The sequence below is a fragment of the Oryzias latipes genome, chromosome 18, assembly GCF_002234675.1.
Source record: "Oryzias latipes chromosome 18, ASM223467v1".
Lineage (NCBI taxonomy): Eukaryota > Metazoa > Chordata > Actinopteri > Beloniformes > Adrianichthyidae > Oryzias > Oryzias latipes.
Genome location: NC_019876.2, coordinates 3361924 through 3386480, shown reverse-complemented (window position 1 = coordinate 3386480; position 24557 = coordinate 3361924). Strand labels below are relative to the sequence as shown.

At 42.9% G+C, this 24557-nt stretch overlaps 1 protein-coding gene across 1 annotated transcript; it reads right to left on the bottom strand.

The window, feature by feature from the left end:
* Positions 1 to 21903, bottom strand: LOC101173659 (serine/threonine-protein kinase DCLK2). Its single transcript, XM_011487242.3, has 16 exons — positions 21666 to 21903; positions 20370 to 21218; positions 16190 to 16581; positions 13166 to 13292; positions 12683 to 12805; positions 11665 to 11747; positions 10332 to 10413; positions 10133 to 10238; positions 9684 to 9741; positions 8645 to 8764; positions 8407 to 8553; positions 7344 to 7477; positions 7187 to 7264; positions 6941 to 7037; positions 5622 to 5702; positions 1 to 4548 (listed from the first exon to the last, which is right to left on the bottom strand). Exons 2-16 carry the CDS (start codon positions 20797 to 20799, stop codon positions 4423 to 4425), a joined length of 2184 nt encoding a protein of 727 aa, XP_011485544.1. The 5' UTR covers positions 20800 to 21218; positions 21666 to 21903; the 3' UTR covers positions 1 to 4422.
* Positions 21904 to 24557: the final 2654 nt, after the last annotated feature.

Sequence of the window (24557 nt, the reverse complement as noted above, 5' to 3'; positions counted from 1 at the left end):
TGGTGATGGTCACTGCGCTCCTTTTATTTTCATCCGTACTCACAAAAAACAAACCAGACTTAATCGTTTCCTTTGAACATCAGTCACATTACAGATCATTGTTTCCACTAAAACACATCCATAACAGGTCCTTCAAAATAAAAGAACTGGTGGTTTCAGGTTTTCCAGTTCAAAGCAGGGCGAGTCCTAACAGAAGAATGTCTTCAAGTAATGACATGTAAAGATTTAATGTTCAGCGCATCATGACTTGGTTTGAACCTTTTTATGATAAAGTTGAGGATTTTTTTTAAGGAATTAAAAGCAAACTTTACAGGAATTTTGTGTACCATGAGAGGCCTGAAGTAAAATGTTCACACACACCCAAAACAAACAAACACAAAGCTTTGGAACTATGCACAGCACAGTCCATTCAGGTACAACATGGCAATAACACTCTCAGTTCCAATCCTAAAATGTAGCTTTTCAGTGAATTCACATTTTAGTCAGACATGCAGCAAAAGTAAACAAACGAATAAAAAAAAACAATAAAGTGACAAATCTGCAGCATGCTGGTCAAGTGCAAAACACAAAGGAACCGGTTTGATTAGGACGAATATCAAGCTCTCACTTCAGAACACAACACCCTGTTAGAAACGTTTGCGTTGCTACAAAACCTCAACTCCTTCACTGACTTGTCTTGTTTTCACATGTTACTAAATGAATTTGCACAGTGCTTTGTAAAACTGCAGTTTAGTTTTTCAAAGAAGGCTACTGCAGCGCGTTTGACTTTTTCTTCCTAAAATAAAGTGAAATTCGATGCATGGAGGGAAAATTCTAGTCAAGAGCGACCAACCGACGGACTGGTTCTACATTCTGTGACCTGAACAGACCTCAGACGCTTGTGGACTCGGCTGGCGGCGGAAACGAAGTAAAAACAAGAAGGCTTCACTTGGTTTGGTACGAAGCAAAGAGAAACAATTAAGACCACTGGGTTCATAGCAGGCATAGAAGGTCAGAGGCCGAGCTGTTGAGGAAGAGTAGGGTTGATGCCCAGGTTCGGGTTTGGGACTGCGGCTCAGAGAGGGCAAGAAGTATTAACGACTTAACGGAGCATTCAGCGGTAAAACGAGGTTCAGACTTTGTTCTTTAGGTTCCACCAGGTGCAGCTGCCTTGTGCACATCGGTGATGCTACATTCACACCGAATGCAATTCACACGCCCAATTTGTGTCCGAAATTCACTGAACTTCACCATCTACTGATAATTTCAGTGCCATCCTAAATTTGGCAGCTTCCTGTCCCACATTGGTCAGACGAAGGAAAACAGAATAAATTTGGAACGCTGTTTTATCATTGTCTCGATGCAAATAAGAAAAATGTAAAGCTCAAGAGGAAGCCAATCCTCCATGTTGGTTTTGAAATTCACCTGCTGATCACATCAACACGCCAAAGCTGAGTTACAGATTGATTGGCGTGATGCAAATTCTTCTCAAAGTTCAGGCGTTTAAATCCTGGAACCATCCCAACACATGACTAAAACTGCACCGTACATCAATTTTTGCTGCGCCACCCAAAACACGCTACCGCTAGAGAATGGCGCCACGGAAAACGGGTGCTCCTGCCACACAGACCGTGTTCCTTGACCAAGAAGTCACAACAAGTATTAATTCTTCTCTGTGAAAGGTGGACAGCAGGTCAGCTTTAGCGTCATCTACGGCTATCTTGTTTGAATCAAAGTGGAGGAGAACAGTTTCTGAATTTCAAAATCTTACAAAGGCCTAAAACTGTCCTCTTTCTGTGAGCGCTCTGACTGGATTCTGGTTCTACAGATGGGATGAAGTCGGTGAAACTGCAGGCTGGTGTTTCCAGTCGGAACTTCAGTTTGGAAATCTGGGGGTTCAGTCTCTGAAATCCCTAAACATTTAAAGTGCATTCTCAGTCCTAATGACATAGTCTGGATGAACTTGGGTTTGGTTCCCAGTTCTGAGTTTTGATGATAAAAAGACGTTTCTGTTGTTGAACAACGACACACCAAACTACACAACAGGCTTGTTTAGCCCTTCTGCGGTCTTCCTCGTGAAGTTTACCGCAGACATAAAGACGTGACACTGTTGTGCTAACAGGACTTTGGTGGCTTTCATCAAATTCATCAAAAGCTGCTTTCATGATCCTTAAATGTCCCATAATGCTGCACTTATATGGCCTGCCTGACTCGGACATTTGGATTCAGTCACCTATTTTCTCTGGAACCCGAAACTGAAAAAAGTGATCTTTGAACCTGGCTTATCGCTAAGATTTTTTATCAGACTTCCTTGAGGGGGAAGTCTCCAAACCTGCTGATCGGAACAGCAGCCGAACTCTTCCTCATCAGCTCGGGTCAAAGGTCAAGGCCATGGAGAGTATGTGACTGCATCAGGTTTGTTTCTGTTCAGGCTTTGCAGGAGTCCGACCCTCCCCTAATGATGCAGACACACAAGTCAGACGATATTTTCACAAGTTAAAAAATGTTTCTTCCTTCATTTTTACCCTCAGAAACTCAAAAAATGAGGAATGGCAGATGGACACGGCAGAATTATCATTTATACGGTTAGAAATTTTTTTTTTTTTTAATGCATGAACATCCAGATTTATCAGGACGTTCAGGTGAGAAGTCCTCAAGATTAGCAAAGTAAAGATCAAAGTGTTAATACTAATTTCTATTTTAGGGTTTTAGTGTGAGATTTGTCTCTTTTGTTGTAAAACTACCCTTTTTTTCCAAGTTGCTATTGTTTTCCTATATTTCACATAGACTGGCACAGACGCACACAGATGTATTTACACTATTCACAACACGCCGCTTTGTAAACTCAGGGAAAGTGGCAGCTTCAAGGTTGGACAGGAACATGTCTTTAGCATGAAATTGGACTGTCGCTATGGTAACCAAGAGGTACAAGTCTGGAAAGCAGGTCATGTTCTTCGGTTTTTCTGCTTTTCTTGTTATTCTTTTCTTTTCTTTGAATTGTTCTTGTCTTATCTCAAACCTTGACTCTTTTTTATGTAGGCAGGATCTACAGTTGGAACCAACCAAAGAACCTTTTCAGGACTCCGGACAGCGAAAGGCTCCGCCCCGTAAGCAGGAACAGTTCTTGGTCGTCTCGGTGGTCGGTAACCCAACCGATACTCATTAGAACTGGAAGACATCCTGAACACCCAGAAGAACTAGGGTCCAAAAAGGTTTGAGGCCTATTGCACAAGCTTCCTGTCAGGTCCGACAGAACCAACGGACGATGAAACAAGACATCTGGTAACAGTTTCTCAGTGACCCTTTGTCAAAATGATATGTGTGTCGTTCAGCTGGAGTCCAAGTGTTTCAGGGCTCAGCAGAGACGGGTCTCATAAAACCCGGCGGGAGGTTTACTGGAAAGTGTTTCCAGGAAAGACATTGACGGAAAATACTAAGACCGTTAGCCAGTTATCAGTCCAAGGAAATGGAGATTAATGAGGTCCTCTGTAAGGTCTGGACTTCGTGTAGATAACAGTCTTGATAAGCTCAGTGAAACTTGGTGGAACTTGTTCAGTTTTCAGGATGTGAGCCAGAATTTGTTTTAGCCCAGAATCTGTTTGGGTGCTCTGGACTGTATTTAAGTAAATGCTTTGCTTTGTCCGTAAAGCTTTTTTCAGGGACTTTGCCAACATGAGTTTACTAACTGGACCCTTTTCCAGACGGCATTGAAGAATCCAAAAACTATCACCCCAGTTCATAGGATTGTCTTGACTGGACTTTGTTAAAGGGAGTCTTGTTTGGACTCCAGTTTTAGAAAAAAGTGAATTTCCAGAGGAAAAATAAATATAATTTCGTATGGTTTTGAGTAAGATCAAGTGTCCATTATTCAGTGAGAAGAGCAAGTTATCAAAGTATTGACCAAAAGTACAATATTAACTATTAAGAGACTTAAGTCTAATGTTTCAAGAGTGAACGAAACTCCAGTCTGAACTGGAGCTGAGGAAACGGACTTCAGCTTTGATCAAACACATATGTTTGAAGTTAGAAGATGGGTTCTACACAAAAACGTACTTTTTTGTTCCATTTGGGTTCTAGCTGAAGACCGTTTGCTAGATTTCTCTGAAGGTTGAAGTTTGGTTTCCAATCTAAATGACTGACTAGACTTGAGTTTAGGGTCTCTTGGATAAAGACTCGGCTTCTTTACTGGCAACCTGTCCAGGGTCAACCTTGCCTTAGCTCAACAGTATAGGGATAGGCTCCAGCAGCTTCTGACCCTGAAAGGGATTCAGTGAGTTCAGAAAATGGATAAAGTTTAACTCGTTGGTTCCCATGAACTTGTCTCTTAGGCATCTGGACCGGCCAAGGCTTTAAGGATTTCCAGTTGTGACGGGTTGGACGGACGGACAGACGGATGGATGGCAGGAAACAGAAGGAATGTATTCAGAACAAACTAGGAGAACTTCAGACTAGAGGTGAGGGAACTTGTTTAGTTTCCAGGATTGGAGACTCAAGTTCTGCATCTGGTTTCTCTTCACTGGTCTGGTCTTCAGTGCTGCTCACAGTGTTGGGTTCAGGCGGAGCCTCATCCTAGACAAAGAGGACATCCACAAATCATCTTCAGTTAAAAACACAGTCACAGACAGAGGTTGTGTGTAAACTATCAGTTCAATTAGATGTGTTTGCCGTTTTCCAGGTTCATTTTAAAGCTTAGAGTCAACCATCCTTACAGGTGAAAACAGGCTGTCTGTGGATGAAAAATGGTCAAACCTGTACGGGGTAGGCAGGTGGCTCGAACGAAATATGAAGGTGGTAGACCGCTTGGTAAAGCCGTAGAGGGAAAATGTTCGTACACATTTTTCTCAACGGGAAACGGGTCTAGTGAACACTTACACAAAAAGTGAGGCTGAGACACAGGCATGTCGTACAGGTTTTAACTTTTCTAACTCCCCAAAACTGTTCAAGGAGCCTGTGCTGTCCACACAATAAGGAAGTGTTCCTTGGGGAAATGAGGAAACTAGAGTGTAGTTTGTGTGGACATCCTACGGCCATTACACGGCCACTCATGATATGCGGTCAGGAACGGGCCAGAACTCGCATCTTACTAACGACTAGAGTGTGGCTTGAGGACGCCGTCTGACCACATCACAGATTTGTTATAACTTCCAATATCCTTACAAATACTTATGCACTTTTCATACATCCAACAATGGTACGTCCCATTTTAATGACATCCCTTAAGGTGGTTGTATCACCATCAAAGGAACCGCAAAACACACCCTTAAAATGTAACCCCTTCTCTCTACGACCCTCCATGGACCGGGACAACCCAAAAACCCACAGAACCTGTACATGTCAACCCCCATAAGGCTGCATGTATCTAAAGTTCAAAGTATAATCGAGCTAAACATAGAGACCACACCTATAGAGGCTGTTATCGTGGAAGAAATTCCTGCAGTTAATCTGGATTATTAATAAACTACCAGAACCATTGGACTTTGTGTCTTGGAAAAAAAAATGCAAAGCTCTGTGGGATCATAAACTCATTAACCAATGATGCAGCAGCTACCCTAAAGGCTCCCTGCAGGGCGTGAAGGGAAACACCAGCTGATTCATAGCACTCAGACATGTAGGGAAGTGTTTGCATGTCCCTGTGGTCGTACCGTCACCCACGGGTGGGAAAGGACCTCCTCCGCCGTGAAACGAGCATCAACGTTAACCTGCAGCATCTGGCTGATCAGCATCTGAGGAACGGGCCGTGGAACCGTTAGCGGCAGCAAATATTTACAAACAAACACAAAAGAAAACAGCAGTCCGCTTTGGTTTGGCAAACAGTCTGGAGTGTTTTCATGGAAGCTGACTCCTTTCAAGTTTTAAAGTCGAGCTACGTTCACACTGGCCATCTGTGGCACGTTCAAGAACACACTGAACACGGGTTTTTAGCATACGGTTCACATAGTTCAGTGAAATCTTGGCGCATGTACTCAGAGTTGGAAGAGTCCTGGATTGAAATGTTGATTGAATCTCACTCCAGACTTTGTGGTTCACAGCTCTGAAAGACTTGGTTCATGGAGTTCTGGCCGGGCAAAAGCCGCAATTCTTAATTTCTCCATTGTGATCAGTTTTCAAACGGTTGGCACTTTAATGGATTGAAAAGGACGCCATCCATACATTACTACCAAATCAGTCCTTGATTGGTCAAAGTTCAACTGACTGAACTTTTATCGCGCGTTCAGTGGCCGCGTCTTTTGTAAGTAGAGCCTGAAAATGGACTGAAAAACGTGCGCAGCGATGCATGAATATGACAGTTTTGTAGGTGGAAGCCTGAAACACACACAGAGGCGCGTTTACGTAGACTTTTCAGTTGAAGCGTTCGCTTGATCACATGTTTCTGAGCCCGGTGTTCAGATTCAGAGCCGGGTTTCCTGGTTATCTATGGTAGAAACCAATAATCTGATGAGATTTCTGCCTAAAGGCATAAACACTGTCCAAAACGAAGCCATCCAGTGTCGTCTGAGCACAAACACTATGTAACACATGACATTCATAAGCAACCGTTAGTTTTCCATCAATCGGTTGGAGCTAAATGCATGAAATACATTTTCTCCTTTAAACTGTTTGTAGACTTGGATGATTTTCCATTTTCGGTCTGCTATATCAACTATTTCACTGTGCTCAATTTAGCTAACCTGAACTTTGACCTTATCCCAAAATGTCATAAACCCTCTGGTGGGTTTTGATGGTAACGGCTCGAGCGCAAACTTAAACAAACCAGTACCGGAACTTGAACCGTTCTGGTTTTGGACGGCTTTGCAGTCTGGAAAAACCATCTGAGATAGTTTCCAAATATTCCTGGATTTGTAAGACCTAGATTCTAAAGAATGTCACCACTTCGGTTCACTCAGGCCCTCTTGGTAACAGAACTCCACCACTGAATGCCACAGCAGCCTCCACATATTTCTGAAGTTGGGTTGGGTCTCACCTTTGCCGGGAGGCTGATGGTGTCCCAGTCTGGAGACGGGAACTCCAGCTTCCCCCTGAGGATCTGATCAAAAAGCTCCTCCTGGACGTTATTCTCACTGAGGAGGAAATAGGAAAAGCTCGTGTCCTTTCACCAAAATGACTAAAACGCTGACATTGTGGGTAAATCCTTAACTTAAAATGAAATTAAGTTGTAAATGTTGAACCAAATCAGAGGTGGTACCGGAAAGACCCGGCATCCACTGACCTTCTGAAAGGAGGAAATCCACACAGGAGGATGTAGGCGATCACTCCCGCTGCCCAAATGTCCACCTTCAGTCCATACCTGCCCCCAGAGACACAGACTTTAGCTGTCAGACCCCACCCGGGATGGCCATCCCATTCCCCGTTGGGTCCCGTCTCACCCGGTCTCGGCGATGATCTCCGGCGCGACGTACGTCGGCGTTCCGCACACCGTGAACAGCGGTCCTTCCACCACAGTCGCCAAGCCAAAGTCGCCGAGCTTCAGGGACTTTGTGCCGTCAGGATACTCGCACACCTACACAGCAGAAAATCCAGTCAAAATCCAAACAAGAGGTCAAAGGTCACTACGGGGCTGTGGAGCTTTTTCATTCAGTCCCAGCGTGCCTATAGTAACACACCAAATAGGCAAAACCAAGGTCACGAAAAGTAGATTCAAATCCAGACGTTTGTTCTGTCACTCAAAACAATTTTTCTAAACATTCAATGGTACATTTTTTTTCAAAATAAAAGCACCATCCCAGAGAACTTAAACAAACTTCTTCAAATTTTTAGTGCAGGACTTTTACGGCACAGTGGTTAGCACTGGGTAGTGGCAGACAGTAGCTGGATAGGCTCCAGCAACCCCAAAAGGGATTCTGGAGGTGGGTGGGTGGAGGAATTTATGATCCTAAAACTCCAAGGAAACCCCACACCATCACACTACCACCACCATGTTTGAGCATTGTGGGCAAACCTCCCATTGATCCATTTCTGCTCATAAACTCTGAATTTCAGAGTCAAGTTATGCCGGGACTTTTGCTGCTTTTAACCTCTAGTGTTGTGTGTTGCTGGATTCAGTTTTTGGTCGGTCCCTCTTTTGGAGGTTCCCCACCCTTCCAGGTTTACTGTGTGAGGATGATGACTCTGCTTCTCTGGAGCCCAAAGTCTCCAAACTGTGTGAACCCTGATAAATGTCAGAGATTCCACATGTGGACGGCAGCAGGCGCTGCTTTGGGAGAACTTTGTACTGAAAGCAGCAAGAATCCCACAAGACAAAGTTTGTTTGACGCTTTAAGGCTGTAATTACTGTTGATATAAGCAAAGCTTGTTTGGACACAGAGTTTTACCTTCAGGTGCCTTTTTTTTGAATAAACTAACAAACCAAACGCTCAGTTTTCAGGTTGGAATCTGTCCGTGCTGAGCTAAGGTGTCAATGACCCCTAAAACCAGAGGGGGGGGGCGCACCAGCAGGTTCTCTGGTTTGATGTCTCGGTGCACGATGTTCATCCGGTGCAGGTACTTGACGGCTCCGGCCAGGTTGTACACCATGGCGCTGGCGTCCCGCTCGCTGTACTTTGTGGAGGAGGTGATGGCGTCAAACAGGTCTCCACCCTGATGGGAGGGGGGGACAGAACAAGAGAAGGTCAACAAGACTCTGGATGTCCTGATTTCTGGTTTCTTTTGGAATCAAACAGAGAAGCACCTTGACCAGCTCCATGACCAGGAAGAGCTGCGAGGGCGTTTCATCCACCTCGATCAACTGGATGATGCTGGGGTGTCGGACCCTCCTCAGGACCGCCACCTCGTTCTCGATCAGGTGTTCCTGTCAACGCAAAGCTTTCAGACTTTCTTCTCCGTTTGGTTTCCTACTTTATGCTTTTTTAGGTTTAAAGCTGGAATTCACACGTTTACCAACGATAAACAACATAAACAGAGAGGAAAAGTTCAACTTAAAGGCTTCCACACATACAGAATAACATTTTCTGAAATGTTTTGCAGACCTATATTTAGCAATAAAATACACAAACACACTTTTAGTGAAACTTCATCAAAACAACAAAACAGCAAAAAGTTTTGATCTTTAACTTTTTTATGAATAAATAATGAAGTAGAAATAATTGTTTTTAAAATGGCTTCAAAAACTGTTTAGTCTGTTTTCTTTTATAGGTTTTACTGGATGAATGTTTAGTAAATTAAATGTTAAAAATAGATTTAAAAATAAAGTGCTGTTTTTCACATTAGAAAAAGAATAAAAAACATTTTAGAAAAATCCTTAAAATGCAAAAAGAAGAAAACAGAATTAATAAAAATGAATAGATAAATGAAAGCAAAATAAGGTTAAAGAAAAAAAATAAAAGGCAAAACAATATTAAAAAACTAAAGCAAAACTTCAAATTTATGTTAGACATTTTAAGAAAAACCGGTAACATTAATTAGGAAGTAAAATTTAAACACTGAAGTACAGACGAGTCCCTAATGGGATTCTGTTATTTAAATCCAATGTTTTATTTTCCATAGACTCATAATCATCAATCAAGCAGCTAAACTGACATTTTTATCATGTTGGTCAGAAGTGGAAATTTACACATCGGATGTTTTAGTAAAGAATAAAAACTGAACTGAAGCTTTTTTCCTTCCTGCGGTTAACGTGATGCAAACACAACAAATTTGTTTCCCCTCTGAACAATAAAGGGTTAATAACTAAATAACAGGAAGTGCTGGGTTGTCTGAGGCCACCTTACCTTCCCACTGCAGCGAGCTTTATCGATGATCTTCAGGGCAAACTCCTGCCCCGTCGCCCTGACAACGCAGACACACAAACGGCGTTGCAGAAGTCAGAAAACCCCTCAATCCCATAATACGCCTAAAAGCATCCGGCCTTTTTTTTTTTTTTTGGGGGGGGGGGGGTCAGAAATGTTATCATCAGCTTTAGTAATTCTGTTCCGGACGTATAAATAAAATGATTTATGATGTCAGGAAGGATTTAAGTCACATTTCATGATAGCACGACGCTAACAAGCAGGTCGACCGTCTGATGTCATGATTTCATCTAAAACTCCTCCTGCTGAAGGAAGTGATCTTCTACAGATGGTTTAAATAGCAGAAAGTGGTGAATCTACTGCAGTTACTTCACCCAAACCCAGATCCTTCTGACCAATCAGGGCTCGTTAGAGGATGTGATGCAGTTCACCTCTCCACACACTCCTTCACCACCGCAAAGTTCCCGTCGCCGATCACTTTCCCCACTTTGTATTTCTCGTTGATGATGGACGAAGAAACGGATCGATTTCCGTTGACTGTTAGGAAGAGGAAGAGGAAGAGGAAGACGCTCCGTTGGGTTAGGCATAGATGCAACATTCCAAAGCCTCTGGATGAGAACACAAACGCACCTTCAACTTCCTCCTCATCATCGTCATCCGGCTGCTCCGCCTCTCCGTTCACGTCCGTGGAGGAGGCTCGGCGAGGAGACATCTGGAGGAAAAAAACTTTATTGTTCACGACGCTGAGGATCAACTTGTGCTTCAGTTTAAAAGGAGGACAATAAAACGATAGAAATACAGCGAAACACGCAGAAAGGAACACTAGAAATTATTAAAAATATGACTTTCTGGGGCAACTGAACAGTTTGGTAACACCAGATTTATAAAAAAAATAAAAAAAATACATTGCATAAAAAATACAAAAAGTATAATCAACTACTTTTTAGGGACGTCTGTGACAGAAAACCTTTGAATCCGTCAGATTGAAAAAGTGAAATCTTTTAGATACACCCCACTGCCAGCAGGGGGCGCTGCAGCTAAAGTTACTACTTCAAGCCTTTCTGATTTAAAAAAAAAAAAAAAAAAGTGAACGCTTCATGTTTTTCTGTTTGTTGGTGTTATGAAGCAGATTTGAGTTTTTATGGGAATCCAGCAGTTTAATGATGAGGTTCTGCTTCAGAACACAGCCGCCCTGGTGGCTGATGGGTAATCCATTGATCTGCTCGCTGTGCTGTTTCTGCACCTGACTCAGACCGAGCGGCAGGTTTTCTGCTCATCCTGCAGAGCCCAGAATGAGCGATTACAGCTGCTAGACAAGACCGGAGCAGAAAGAAAAAACAGAAAAGCTGAGAGACCAAACCAACTAAAGCAGCCGTAGAAATGTGTGCAGTAGATCTGCAGTGAGGGATTTCTAGGAACATTTGCTCGTTCAAATTGGTGACAAATCGTTAAACAAACGGAGGCAACGCAGAGGTTTCTGGTTTGAACGCCGCCTTGACGTGAACGTCACTGTGAATTTTAAAGCTTCCCACGAAAATTTGAGCTTTGAGGCGGCGAAGCGAAGGCAAAAACAAAATATTACACTGTTAAAAATGTTTTGTTGAAGAAATAGTGTGAAAACCTGAAACAACTCAGTTTTGTTGTTTAAAATATTTGAAATATTAGATTATTTCCTAACTGAAAAACTTCTCCCTCCTTCTGGAAACTGCAGTAAACTGACATGTAATCCAGTCTGTAGATCTCGTTTATTCCACATCTGTGTTTCGGGTGGATAAAGAGTCAGAGTTAATTGCTGGTTTTATTGTTTTTATCCAGCCAATAATGTGGGAACAAACCGTTGCCATGACGATACCCATTTAGTTTAGCTTTTTTCTCACTTTTCACCTAAAACATTCCAGACAACAGAGGAACAAAGGAACGGCTCTCAGTGATTCTGAATAGAAGAAGGAAAATCTGCTTTCACCTTCAGGTTGCGGCGTGAGCCGGGGCTTGTGGGGGACGGGGTGGACCTCATGGACTTCCCAGACGCTTGTGACGTTTCATTGGCTTAAAGTCAAAACGGGGACATGGGATTGGTCAGTATCGGTTCAGTGATCAAATCTGTAGCCGTGTGTCATTGATGAGACTTCTGAGGAGCTTTAAAGCTAAATTCCTCCAAACGCGATGAAAACTGAACCACACTGCTCTATAAAATAAGTATTTTCTATGATGAAAGCAGAGCCTTTGTTATCTATATAGGAACCAGACTTTGGTCCTACCCGGTCTCTCCAACACACCTGCCTTTGATGACATCATCAGGCTTTCATAATGAGCTCAACCAGGTGATCGTGAGCAGGAGGACATGAGGACAGAGGACCACAGGTCCACAAACTACACCATGAAGGCTTTGCTTGGACTGGGGCCCACATGATCCAAACATGGGCGACTCCCTACACGGATCTTTGAACCTTAGTCACAGCTGCCCTTAGGGGGAAGCTATGGGCTGTCTGTGGGCGATCTGGACGAAACACCACTAGACCACTAAAATGGTCATCGACGTCTTTTTCTACCATCATGCTGCGGGCGACAGGTCGAAGGGAACGCTCATACAACACGTGAGGTAAGGGGGAGGTGGGTGAGACACAGGCTCGTCCTACAGATTATTATACCCCCCACGTCCTACAGGGGCACTTAGGCATTTCGTGCACGTTCCGTGTGTGTGGCGTTCACCCGTACGTCATGAGTGCGTGCGTCTTACATCACCCAAATGAACACGTCATGATACATTCACTACACACACGACAATGACGTTACTTAACACCAGCTGCTCCCCTTAAGGTGCAGCCGCTCTTCTCTACGAACCTCCACCGACCCAGAAAGCCCAAAACCCACAGAACCCATTTGGGTCGACCCAGAATTATTTGCAGTTGTGAGTTTAAATTTCCTTAACCTCCGTTGGTGATCCGTCTTTGACGGTGAACAGATTCTTCAGAGCTTCATACCTGGACCAGGAGATTTAGTTCTGGTGGGGCCTTTGGGGGTCCTAGAGGCGGAGAACCCGGAGCCGCTTGGGGATTTGGTGGCTTTCTGAGGGACGGGCGGGCGAGACACCTTGGACTTGCACTCTGAAGAGAGAGAGAGAGACACAAGAACACTGATCACTATTAGAATTCTTTTGATTCCACATTCAGGTTTTGTCCGTTTAGATGCTTCTCTAAAGGTTTCTGTGAGATTAGAAAACTTCAAAGTACCCAAACACAATCTAAGGCTTAACTGAACCACTAATCCGGCATAATTAGGTTTACGTGAACAAAAGTCTTAATATTTTGATTCCAGAACCTTCTTTTCTGACACTTTTGGAGTCTTTTCCTTGGTTTTTGGATTTAGTTTCTGCAGTGATACGTTGGGAACATTTTAGATTCCTGAAGAAACTTTATTTCAAGGAACAAACTCCACAAACACGACCAACTTCAAAGGTTTTTTACCGCTGACGAACGCAGACGTCTTGCTGCTGTGCGTGAGGATGAAGTCGTCCTGCGCGTAACGGAACTTTTCCGGACCGCACGCCATGAAGACGTCGTCGTCTCCGAAGAAATCCTGCAGACAGGTCAGCTACACAAACACAGCATCGGATCAGAACCACTTCTGTTCACATTTATGCGTTTGTGCGACTCAGCGGACGACAGATGGGAGGGATGTGAAAATCTTTGCTCCTCATCAGAGCAGCGAACACAGCGAGCCGTGGAAGAACCGTTCTCTGGGATTAAATACAGGAACTGGATTTAAGCAGACGGATGGGAAGAGGGGGCGGGCCTGAGGGGAACTGAGATGTGAAGAAGGTAAAGATGGACGGAGATGAAGGACAACGGATCTGTAAGGTCACAGGACGGAGAAACAGCTCAACCTCAAACTCCAGGTCGTGAAAACACAAAGCATTCTGGGAAATTTAGATCCTGCAAGGAGAATTTAGCAGAGAACATATTTTCCTGCTTTGTCCTCAGCAGGACGAGCTGTAGTGACAAAAACACAAAATCCTCCAAACTAAACCAACACTACTAGTTAACGATGGCTATACATAGTTATAGCAAGTTAACCACTGTGGCCAGCTTTAGTTGTTATCTCTCTCTAAAAATAGATGTTTATAGATTTAGAATACTCCATGAATTACAGGACAAAAACTATTTTTTTATTAAAGTCTTTTCCCCCCGGTCATTTCCCCAAATGATATAATGTCAGTAAAAACTGACATTATATCTAATATTTCATAACACATTTAGCTGAAAATGTTAAAGATTACATGAAATTATGCTTTTTTTCCTTATAATTATTAGTCTAGTAACACTAAATTCTGAACAACTCTGTTTAGAATATGAAGTAACTGATTTAAGTACATTTTAATAAAACAAAACATTTTAAAGCTTCTATGAACTAAACTGTGGTTTAATCCTTTGTAGAACATAAAGATTATTGTTTTATTTTAATCACAAACATGTTGCACTAAAACCAAAGAAAACAAATAAGGAAAAAAGGAAAGTTCTTTTTCAGGCTTTTATTGTGTACAGGAAATGCTTTCAGACTCATGTTAAGTGCCTTTTTGGGTCATTCAGAAAACACGTTTAAGTAAACGTTCTTAAATGTTAAACCCGTCACGTCGACCTTCAGACGGGAACACAACGCCGGCAGTGCTTCCCTGTTGCCATGGAAACCCCCAGCCCTGAGCAGTTTTCTGACTGGACGCCGCATTCCGTGTGCGGTTGTCATGAGGGGGACTGGTTGCCATGGAGACCATAGTGCAGGGGTAAAGTGTTTGTGCTGTGAGGCTGCTGCTGTGAGGAAGCAAACAAACATGGACTTCACTCAGAGGAAGCTTTTATTTTGAAGTTTTGGTAAAACCTACACACTAAACCTTCTGATCCGTGTGAGATGCTAACGTCCCGATGAGTTTAGTTAATGTCAACATGAATCAACACAAAATACACACCATCAGTTTTTATCTATGTGTTTTACTCTGTAATATATATTTTGATAAATCCTTATTCAAAAACGTCTTTTTATGGCGTTTTTTATTTAATTTATTACTTTTTCCTGCTCAAAACCGCCCGCATGGCTGCTCTCACCACTGTCTTCTACACCTTTCCTTTCATTCTTGATGATGACACTCTTTGGTCCCACATCACACCTGAAACCTTCCTCCACCTGTTCCAGCCTCATCCCCCAGCACACCACAGTGTCATCTGCAAACAGGATGATTCACAGATTCCTGTATATCTTCATCTGTCCATCACCATGGAAACAAGAGGGTGCTCAAAGCTGACCCCACCTCCACCTTCAACGCCAACGATCTTCTCTGCCACCCCAGATTTCCTCATACAAACCAGGACATTTAAAACTGTGCTTCAAAATAAAACGTTTTTAATCTTTACTGTATTTCCCCAAACATAAGAATAATCCTGCAGTTCTCCATCAGCAAACGCATGAGTTCAATCTTCTCTAAAGAATAAAAAACAGAAAAAAATTCTGTAACATTTATTTCAGCAACTGCAAACTCAAGGATTCTCTGGTTAAGGTCTCCCGGCTTTGGACAACCGCCAACCTCAGACTGTCTGATGTTCCTGCATGCCTCTAAACTCTCTCTGGGCGTGTCTGACCTGCGTTCACCGCGGCGTTCTGCTGCCTCTGTCTTTGTCTCTGCCAAAGCTTTTATCTGTAGCTTCAGAGCTTCAGCGCGTGTTTGGTAAAAATAGTTCACGTGTGAGATTCCTTTCAGATCTCCAACGCGAGCGCTCAACAGAGAGGTTCTGCATCCAATCAGTCCGTTCATGACTGCTGAGACTATCCAGCAGGAGCAGAAAGACCAACTCGACTCTCTGTGGACGGACTTGGACCTGAAAATCACCACCAAACACAGTTCCATATATTAATTCTGGCTGTTACTTCAATGGTTTTATTGATGTAGTCTCTTAAAGTAAAACAAAAACTATCAATACCATATTTTAATAAAGACGATTTCAAATAAATTGATCACATTGTAAAAAACCCTCAAGGTTTTTGTTGTAATCAGAAAATGTGAAAAAAAAATCTGAACATCTTTTCGTATGATTGCAACATTAATAATGAATCAGAGAGTAATCCCTAAAGCAGATCACAGAGGATCAGTCCTGTAGTGACACTACAGACAGGCTGCAATTCTGCACAAAAAAGAGGTTTAAATCCAACTTCACTTTAGGACATGTCCTGATCAGAACCAGAGTTCCAAGAGAAACTACTTCTGTGTAAGAAACGCAAAGATTCTGATCTAAAAATGTGTACATATAACGGATCACAAAACTCGCGGTTCGGATCCATTTTTGGATCAGTAAAAAGGAAAAAAAACAAAAAAAAAAGGATAGATGTCACATCGGGGTTTGACAACAGGTCAGTACCACTCGTTTTTCTAAAACTTTAAACCTCATAACCTGATTTCTGATCATCAAATATTCCTTGATTGACCAAATATTCGTTCCCCTCACCTGTTTCCCATCCAGGGTGTAGAGCCTCTTCACCGCCCCAGAGTCCAGCTTGATTGCCTCGGTGATATCGGCCAGCACTTGGTCGAAGGAGTGCGCCGTTTTCTTGTTCAGCAGAACCCTCACGGCTTTGCGAGGCTTCACGCCGCTGCGGATCACCGTCACCAGCTTGGGTTTGATGAAGTCCTTGCTCTCCCGACTCTCCCGACTGTCCGAGCGCTCCTTGGAGGCGGTGCTGGCGGTGCTCGTCGACACCCCGGTGGACGCCGTCGTGGTCCGGCTGGAACTGGACGAGCCGGAACCCGCGCTGGCGCCGGGCTTCCAACTGGGCACGGAGATTTTGGTGTAATCCACCTTCCGGAAAGGCTGGTTGGAGGCGCAGACGTAGCACTCACCTGATCACACACACGGAGAATCAACTTAGAACCATAAAAGTGGAGATGGACGGGTCAGAAGAACCCTTTGATGTGGTTTCAACATGACTGTTGGTACATTTAAAGTTCCACTCCCATCATCTGTTGACGTATTTTCAAAGTGTTCCCTCTGGACCTCGTTTCTGCAGAGCGGCTACAATTCATTCAAAATTCACCTCTTGAGTTGTGGGCGGGACCTGTTGGCCTGGAGTAAGCCAGCACTCAAATCCCATAATTCCTTTGTTTACACCCTCTCCCGCTAGCTTACAGCCCCGCGCATCCTCAACGTTACATTAGCGATGCAGTATTGGAGAGATTCCAGCCCCGACCAGGAAAACAAAGACGTTCGTGGATCTATTTATCTGACAGTGGATGATCAGAATGGAGCAGAGCAGGGAGCTTGTGGCCCCGCCCAGCTGATTTTCTACAACACAAACACAATCTTTTTCAAACGGCGTTTTTGGATTCATATTTTTATTCTTAATTTTCTTCCATCATCAGAAAAATGCCAGAAGAGCGTGTAAGAACCCCATTTTCATCAGAGGGGGTCTGTAAGGACGACAAAAGAACGAGTGATTGGAGAACTAGACGAGTGAACGGTGGGAACGTGAGCTCTGTGCAGCAGAGGATGATGGGAAAGTGACACGGCTGTCACTCGCCGTCCGTCGAAGAGACCTGCGGGATCCGTGTGGGGGAGGACGACGGTTTTCCTCTGACAGCCGTTCTACCTGCAGCATTCATGAAGCCTGTGATCCGACTTCAGTTTAGTTTCTGAGACGACCAGAGGATGTTTAGAAATGAACGGCTGACACTGAGATGACGTCCATTCAACAGGGTGATTTGGAAGGTGTTTGTAAAAGATGCAGAGGTAAGAAATTAAAGCTCAAAACACAAAAATATCTGTTCAGATCAAAACCAGAAGACGTTTAAATTATAATCCAGCTGTAATCCCTGAAGTCTCCAGATGTTTTCTGCTCTCTTCTGTTTATGAAACCTGATAAACATGAAGTTATTCACTGTTTAACAAGCAAGATAAATAGTGATTTATTACAAATGCATTTTGAACACAAGACTATTTCTTAGCTGGTTTTGAACCAGCAGGATTTTTCTTTATAATCATGATGTTAAAATAAACTTGAAGGTGGTAAAGTAGTGATAAATATTGAATATTTGTGTATTTTGGTTATTCTGCACATACTTTTACTTCTTAACCTACAAAATTATTGAGCTATTTTTTGTTTATTCTGCTAAATTATTATTATAATTGTATATTATTAAATAAATTAAACATTACATTTTTCAACACCATATTTTTGGATTCTAAGGAGAAAACATTGATTTTTGTGACAATTGAAGGATTTTAACCCTGGAGGGTCATATTTGATCGCTGTTTTTTTTTAATATATATTTTATTTTTATTTAGGTATTTTTATTTGGCTGCTAACAAGAAAAACTGAACAAAAAAATGTCAAATGAACTTTAGAAGCTCAGAGGAAAATAGTTCTTGGATTCTCCAAGGTGAGGTGTGCTTTCATTTTTGTTTTTTTCTTAACTTTTCCCTTTATTTAAAAAAACATTTTCATAAAAGCCAAAACAGTGAAGATGAATCTTCATAGATGTTTGATAATCAAAAATGTAAAAACAAAAATAAATCAAATTCCTATAACACATTTTTTTTAAATTATTATTATATACTTCAGCATTTGTCATTAAGTCTGGTTTGTGATTTTAGGCTGACAGAATGTGTGTTTCATCGCATAATTAGGATTTAATGGATCCAGTGTAATTGAAAAATTGTGTTGTGTCGACATTTAAAGACGTGTTTCTCGCTTTGCCTTCATTATCTCTGATGATCATCTCTGATCAGAAACACATTTTTTGTCTTTGTGTGTTTCAGGAAGTGTGACCTTGACTTTCATGTCAGGCCTAATCATCCGGATGGGAATGTTCCAGGTAATTATTCCGAAATGTTGGGAATAATAACCATCGGCACTCTAAGGTGCCAGCGTGAGCTCCATCCAGGACCCAAAGGACGGCCTTCATCCATCAAGTCTCAGGTTTGAGAGACTGCTTCCACGTTGGTGAGTCCATTCAAATCCATCAAAGTTCCTGCCTGAAAAGGTCGTCCGGCCAAAGCTGCTCCAGCTTTTTCCACTTCCGAATGGACCGATCCGTCATCTTGATGTGACATTTACAGAACTGGATGGGCCAATCCCTGAAAGTGGGAGATAGTGGGTTCCTCCTGACCATCCGTCCGGCTTTGCTGGCTCAGATAAGTGCTTCATGGTGACGCGACTGTCTCTTCCTGCCACTAACGCTCATTATCGGACATAACAACCGATCAATAGTAATGACCATGTGATGTTATTTAGCTGCTGCTCGCCTCGTCTCTGAATCACTCAAGGCTGCGGCCAGATGACTGGCTGGCTCCTCCAAGAATCTAAAATCCTCCAAATATTCCATCAGTGATGAGGAACAGGGTAGGTACTCTAGGACTTCCTGTTGAAGCCGGTTACAGACATGTAAGGGCCGTGAAAATCCCTGCACTGAACAGCAAAACAGACAGCAGGAAATAATAGAAGTGTGTTTGATAAAGAGAATCAGGAAAGGTAGACTCCTTATCACCTTTAGCATCTACCCACCGCTACTCCACAGTGATGTTAGCTGCTCCCTGAACCAAATGTTGGAGAAAAGTCTGTTTCTAGGCACAGGAGGTAACAAAATCCCAAATATAGAGCATGGAAAAAAGCATTCAAATCCAGATTTCTCTCATTTGTTGAGGAAATGAAGAATTAACGTTGCATAAAGAAACTGCACACTTGAGTTGAGAGAAATGGTTTATACCTAAAAAGCTCTTTACCCCCTTCCTTAAGGGCACCAATTGCTTTACAGTCATTCACCCGCACACACACTGATGGATACCGCTACCACCCTATAGCCACCAGGAGCAATGCAGGGTCCAATGTCTTCCCCAAGGACACGTCGACACATAGCAGGAGTCGAACCTGCGACCCTCTGATCGGAGATCGACTGCTCTACCTCTGGACCCCTGCCGCCTTGTAAGACTAAATCATTAAGCTTTGTTGACTTAAGAAACTAGGAGGCGTCAAAGGACTGGAGACTTTGACTTGTTTTGATTTTCAGACTTTAACTGAAGAGGTTTGACTTTAGACGGGTAACTCTTTAAGAGAAAGCTGAAGACGGACGAGATCACAAAACATTTAAGTCTCATCGTGAAGAACCCTCCTTATCAAGAAAACTTGAGACTTTATTTGAGTTGAAAACTGACCAAAGACTAAAGACCATTCAGAGTCTGAACTCCCCAAAACCCCATCCGTCCAAAATCCGTCTTTTCAGGCGTGTTCAAAAAGACGAGACAAAAAAGCATTTCACTGTGTTCACATATCAAACACCGATCATTTCTGCAAACTAGTTTGGTTCATAGAAAGTTAAAAAATGTCAAACGCTGCTTCACACCGATCGTTGAGATCAGGTCGGTTCCACATTCTAGTTGACCTGATCTGGGTAATCAGTCTGGTAATGCAGGTCTGTGATTCATCCTTATAGTGAGGTTATCCCGTGATACTGCAGTAAAAGAACCTTCAACTCTTTTTTTATCGTAACCACTTTGGATTTAATAGGTGAAGCATTTTTCTTTTGTCTGAATGCTTAGATGAACAATACCAAACCAAAAAATGAACCCAAAGACATCAAGATATCAACTGGATGAGAATCTGAAGACAAAGACTTTGAAAAACTTTGAGTCTTACCTTCCACCAGCTCGTCCATGCTGGTGATCTTCTTGCTTCCATCTATTGTGTAGATCGATCGGACTCCTTGTGGTAGGTGCAGGTTATCTGCCAGTGAACGGGTCAGCTCCATCAACAGCGCGTCGTATGACCGGAACCGGTCACTGGAAACGGCGTACACCAGGCCTTTGAAGTACCGGTCCCCATTGCGATAAAATCGCACCTTTTTGGCGCGTCTCTCCGACGTGAGCGCCTGGAGCGTGCGGGTGCGGTAGTAGCTACAGTTGGCGCTGTGAGCAGGACTCGGAACCAGGCTGCTGCCCCTGGAACTAGGCCCGGATCCTCCTCCCCTGGTGGTGGAATCATCTCTTTTGGGGCGGGTGGAGCGTCCCCGACGAACCTTGTCACGCTCGTCGAAATGCTCCAACTCAAGTGTCTTACTTAGAGACATGATCAAGGACTGGTCAGGTACTTTCAAAATGGTTCTTATGGCGCAGGGTTCATGTTTCAAAAGCAGAGTCTGGTTTTGGTTGTCTGGTCCAGATCTGATTTAGGGTGCCGTATGTTTTCTCATAGATGAGGAAAGTTGGACCAACCAGAAAATGATTTACCTGTTACCAGGTTGTAAGTGATCTACATTGATCTATTGACAGGTCTGTTGGCGGGGAGTGTGTACCACAAAAGCAGGTCAGTCCCGATAAGCTGTAGGTGTGCCGTAGTCTTGGTGACCCTCATGTAGCGTCACCCGCTGATTTGAAGGTTCCACTTGAGTTGGATGTTCTGGACATGATTCAAGGAGTCCTGATCCCACGGATGATGTCAGCTGTTGGTCTCTGTCAGCGATGGGGGGTCTTCAGCATCCCTCCAGCTCTGCCAACACAAAAAAAGATCCTGTGACGGTTTTACAGGGAGACCCTATCCTCATCTGCATGCAGAGGTGACACAACTGACAGAGTCCACCTCCTTCAGTCCAGGATGAGCGGAGCTTTGATTCTGACTCAAACCAGGACGGGACTCTGATTCACCTCCAGTACGGACCAGACCAAGCAAAGCTCCAGATGTATTTGGCCCGGTTCAGAGGCGTGAATGTTTTATTGTCTGGTTGTGAGAAAGGAGGCGGTTTGGTTGACCCGCGGTGTTTGAGGGCAGAGATGACAATGGTCTGCAGCAGAGGGGATTTCCTGAGATGATTATCCAGCTGATGGAGGTGACCTGACTTCATCCATCAATCCCATAAAACGCAGCTAAGCCCCTCACGCGCGCGCACGCATGCATGCACGCACGTGCACTCACACACGCGCACTGAGACGCACCTACCGAGTACCGCCGCTAGACCGGTTTGTTGCTATGGAGGCTCTCTCCTCTTCCCACCCTTCCCGGTTATCCCGTGAATCGGGCTAAATATCCGGGTCGATGCGGAGAAGTCGAGCCGGTCCGAACCGATGCGGGCTACAGACACGCAGCACCGGCGGCGGTGAGCTGCACCTGCGGGATACAGAGAAGAGGGCAGGCGGCGGCGGACAGCAGCATGGCCGCTGCAGCAGAGACTAGGAACCGGCGGAGCCTTCCCCTCCCCTCCCCTCCCCTCCGCGGCTGCGCGTGATGACAGCGGCGCGCCCTCCCACTCTCTCTCCCCACTCTTTGTCTACCTCTCTCCACCGTCTCTCGCCTCGCAGCCTTTTGTCTGAAAATCCACTTTTCTGTCAGAAAAACCAACAATGGCGGGAAGCACGCGCTCCAAATACATAATAATAATACACTATTGACTTTAATAATATTAATGTGTTTTTACTATATTATTATTATGAAATTATTTATATGTTAATGTAAACATTTCTTAATTTTATTATTTTTATTTGTGGATGCTTTTTATTAAAAAAAATTAAATAAACTGTACTGGAATGTACTTTAATGTTGTAGCAAACATGTTGAGTTTAAGTATCTACTTAAGACATCCCAATAATAGTTATGTTTTGCGTCATCGTGTTATTTACCATCAAAATAAAAAATCCTACAAAAAAGTTTCTAAATTTAAATTTAACAAAAAGTTCAGAAGTCAGTTTTAATATGAGTTTAATTTTTCTAAAGAGGAATCATTATTAGATTCATTAGTTAACCAATAAGAACATAAAGCCACATTCTCTTAAAAAGTAAAGTATATGGAATTAAATACAGACCAAGTGGACCACAACACATTTCTGACATCTAATTACACTGATGTCACCATGAGTTTCTATAGATAAATGAATAAATTGTTAATAAAAAGTAAAAATATTAAAATAACAATAATCTTCTAGTTAAAGCTTTAACAGACTTTATTAGTTACATTAATAGAAAGTCCAGAGAGAGCAGACAGTTTTATGTAAAACTATACCAAAGTTCTGTCATTTGTAAACGTCTCGGACATGAGTATATTTTATTAAAACAGAAACAAAGGGTGAGGAAGAGGAAGGACGATGCTGAGTCAAATCCATGTGGAGAGAAAATGCTGACAGCTGCTCTGCAGATAAGACTGAAAGCCGTGAGTTTCAGCTCCTCTGTAGTCTCTTCATGTTCAGCTCATCCTGTAAATGATCACATTCTTCACTTTGCTGCAGTTGAACCTCGTCAGGCCGGACGTCCACATGCATGGACATGCTCACATTTTGGGTTCTATCACCACACTAGATTGTTCTGCTTAACATGGGGCCCTAAGACTGTGAAGTAAAAAAGACAAATCAAACCAAATCTGGAGACCTAAAGGGTTAAAAGAGTTTAATTACAGAGAAGATGCACCTATACTATGTTTAAAATGTTCAATTACTTTACTTCTTTTCCTTGATTTTCTGTATTTTCACTATTTTTTGCAGAAACTGATTAATTTGGTTGGTAAAGTAGCACCATCTGGTGTTCAAACTAAGAAGTGCAGGAAACTGAAACCTGCTTTGTGAATTTGGCAAAGAAAATGAGAAAAACTAAAAAATCTTTCTTTTTTTTTGGTAGCTTATTTTTTCCCCCTTTGTGACTTTTTTCTAGTTTATTCTGGGTTTTTTTTGCCTCTGGTTCTGTATCATCTTCACTAAATGAATGTGAATGTGGTTGATTAATAACCAGAACATCATCAAAACCATTTCTAGAACAGTTATCCACCAAAGCTCAGTTTCAAACTGATCTGACTCATGAGTTTTCTGTTTGACTCTCAAAGCAGACAGACAAAACAGAAGCAGCTCTGGAAATAACCTGACTTCCTGTCTGTCACAGATCTCACCCCCCTTCTCTTTCTGGGTCTGTGGTTGACTCACCCCCCACCCACCCCATCAGTGGGGTAGATGGACAGCTGGGAGGCGGTCAGCTCCGCCTTCTCCTGTCAGACCAAACACTGAGGCCTTGATGTCTTTGTGATGGAGGACAATAAAGAGGTGATGACATCACAAAACAGATGGAATAATAGAACCAAAGGTTAGAACATCACGAACAATGAGACAAAAACAGCAAACAAACAGACTTTTAATCAAAACCACTTTTGGTTCTTGGATTTTGGTGTTTTGTTAACATCAAAGATTTGAAAAATCGATATCATTTATAATTTATTAAAATATTTTTTGATAATTTATTTTGTCTTTTATTTAGTTTATTTTTTCCATGTTTATTTTTTCTTCTTATTGATTCAATTTGATGCAATCAGCTAAAAACTGCAAAACATTAAACTCCTAAAGTTTCATTTGTGAAAAAAAGACATCAAAATTATTTTATACATTTAAAAAAAGGCACATTTTTGATAAATAGAAATGTCTGCTACATTGTGTATTTGCTAAAAATCCATAAAAAATCATCTTGAAGGGGGGAAACTCCGGTGGGTGAGTCAGGGAAGACGAGAGGAGAGGCTCCACCAGATTCTTCCCAATCCAGCTGTTTTTTGTCAGTCGAGATCGTTGATGGGCAGCGATCAGCTGATCACAGGTGGGAGCAAAGCTCCGCCCCTCAAAGCCTCAGCAGTAGCAGTGGCCCAACGCCCAAATGTTGGCACACAATACACTGTGAAAAACACAATGGCACCTCAACAGGGCGCACAAAACGGCGACACCTGGGCCTCCAGCTTTAAACAGGAGCTGGATGATCAGCTGCAATGTCTCTGGGTCTGAGGCTGCATTCAGCGTGAAAACCCCCCGCGCTGAGCAGCTTTAGAGGCTGGCCTCAGCTAAAAACGGCCACTGTGCTCACCCCGAAAGC

Bases quoted from the DNA above. Each gene is read 5' to 3' on its own strand.
- LOC101173659 (XM_011487242.3), bottom strand. From the start codon at position 20,799: ATGTCTCTAAGTAAGACACTTGAGTTGGAGCATTTCGACGAGCGTGAC. The intron at 12,806-13,165 runs GTAAAAAACCTT...CTCTCTCTTCAG, and splicing joins GACGTCTGCGTTCGTCAGCG to AGTGCAAGTCCAAGGTGTCT. The intron at 4,549-5,621 runs GTACGACCACAG...CTCTTTGTCTAG, and splicing joins TTTCCCACCCGTGGGTGACG to GATGAGGCTCCGCCTGAACC.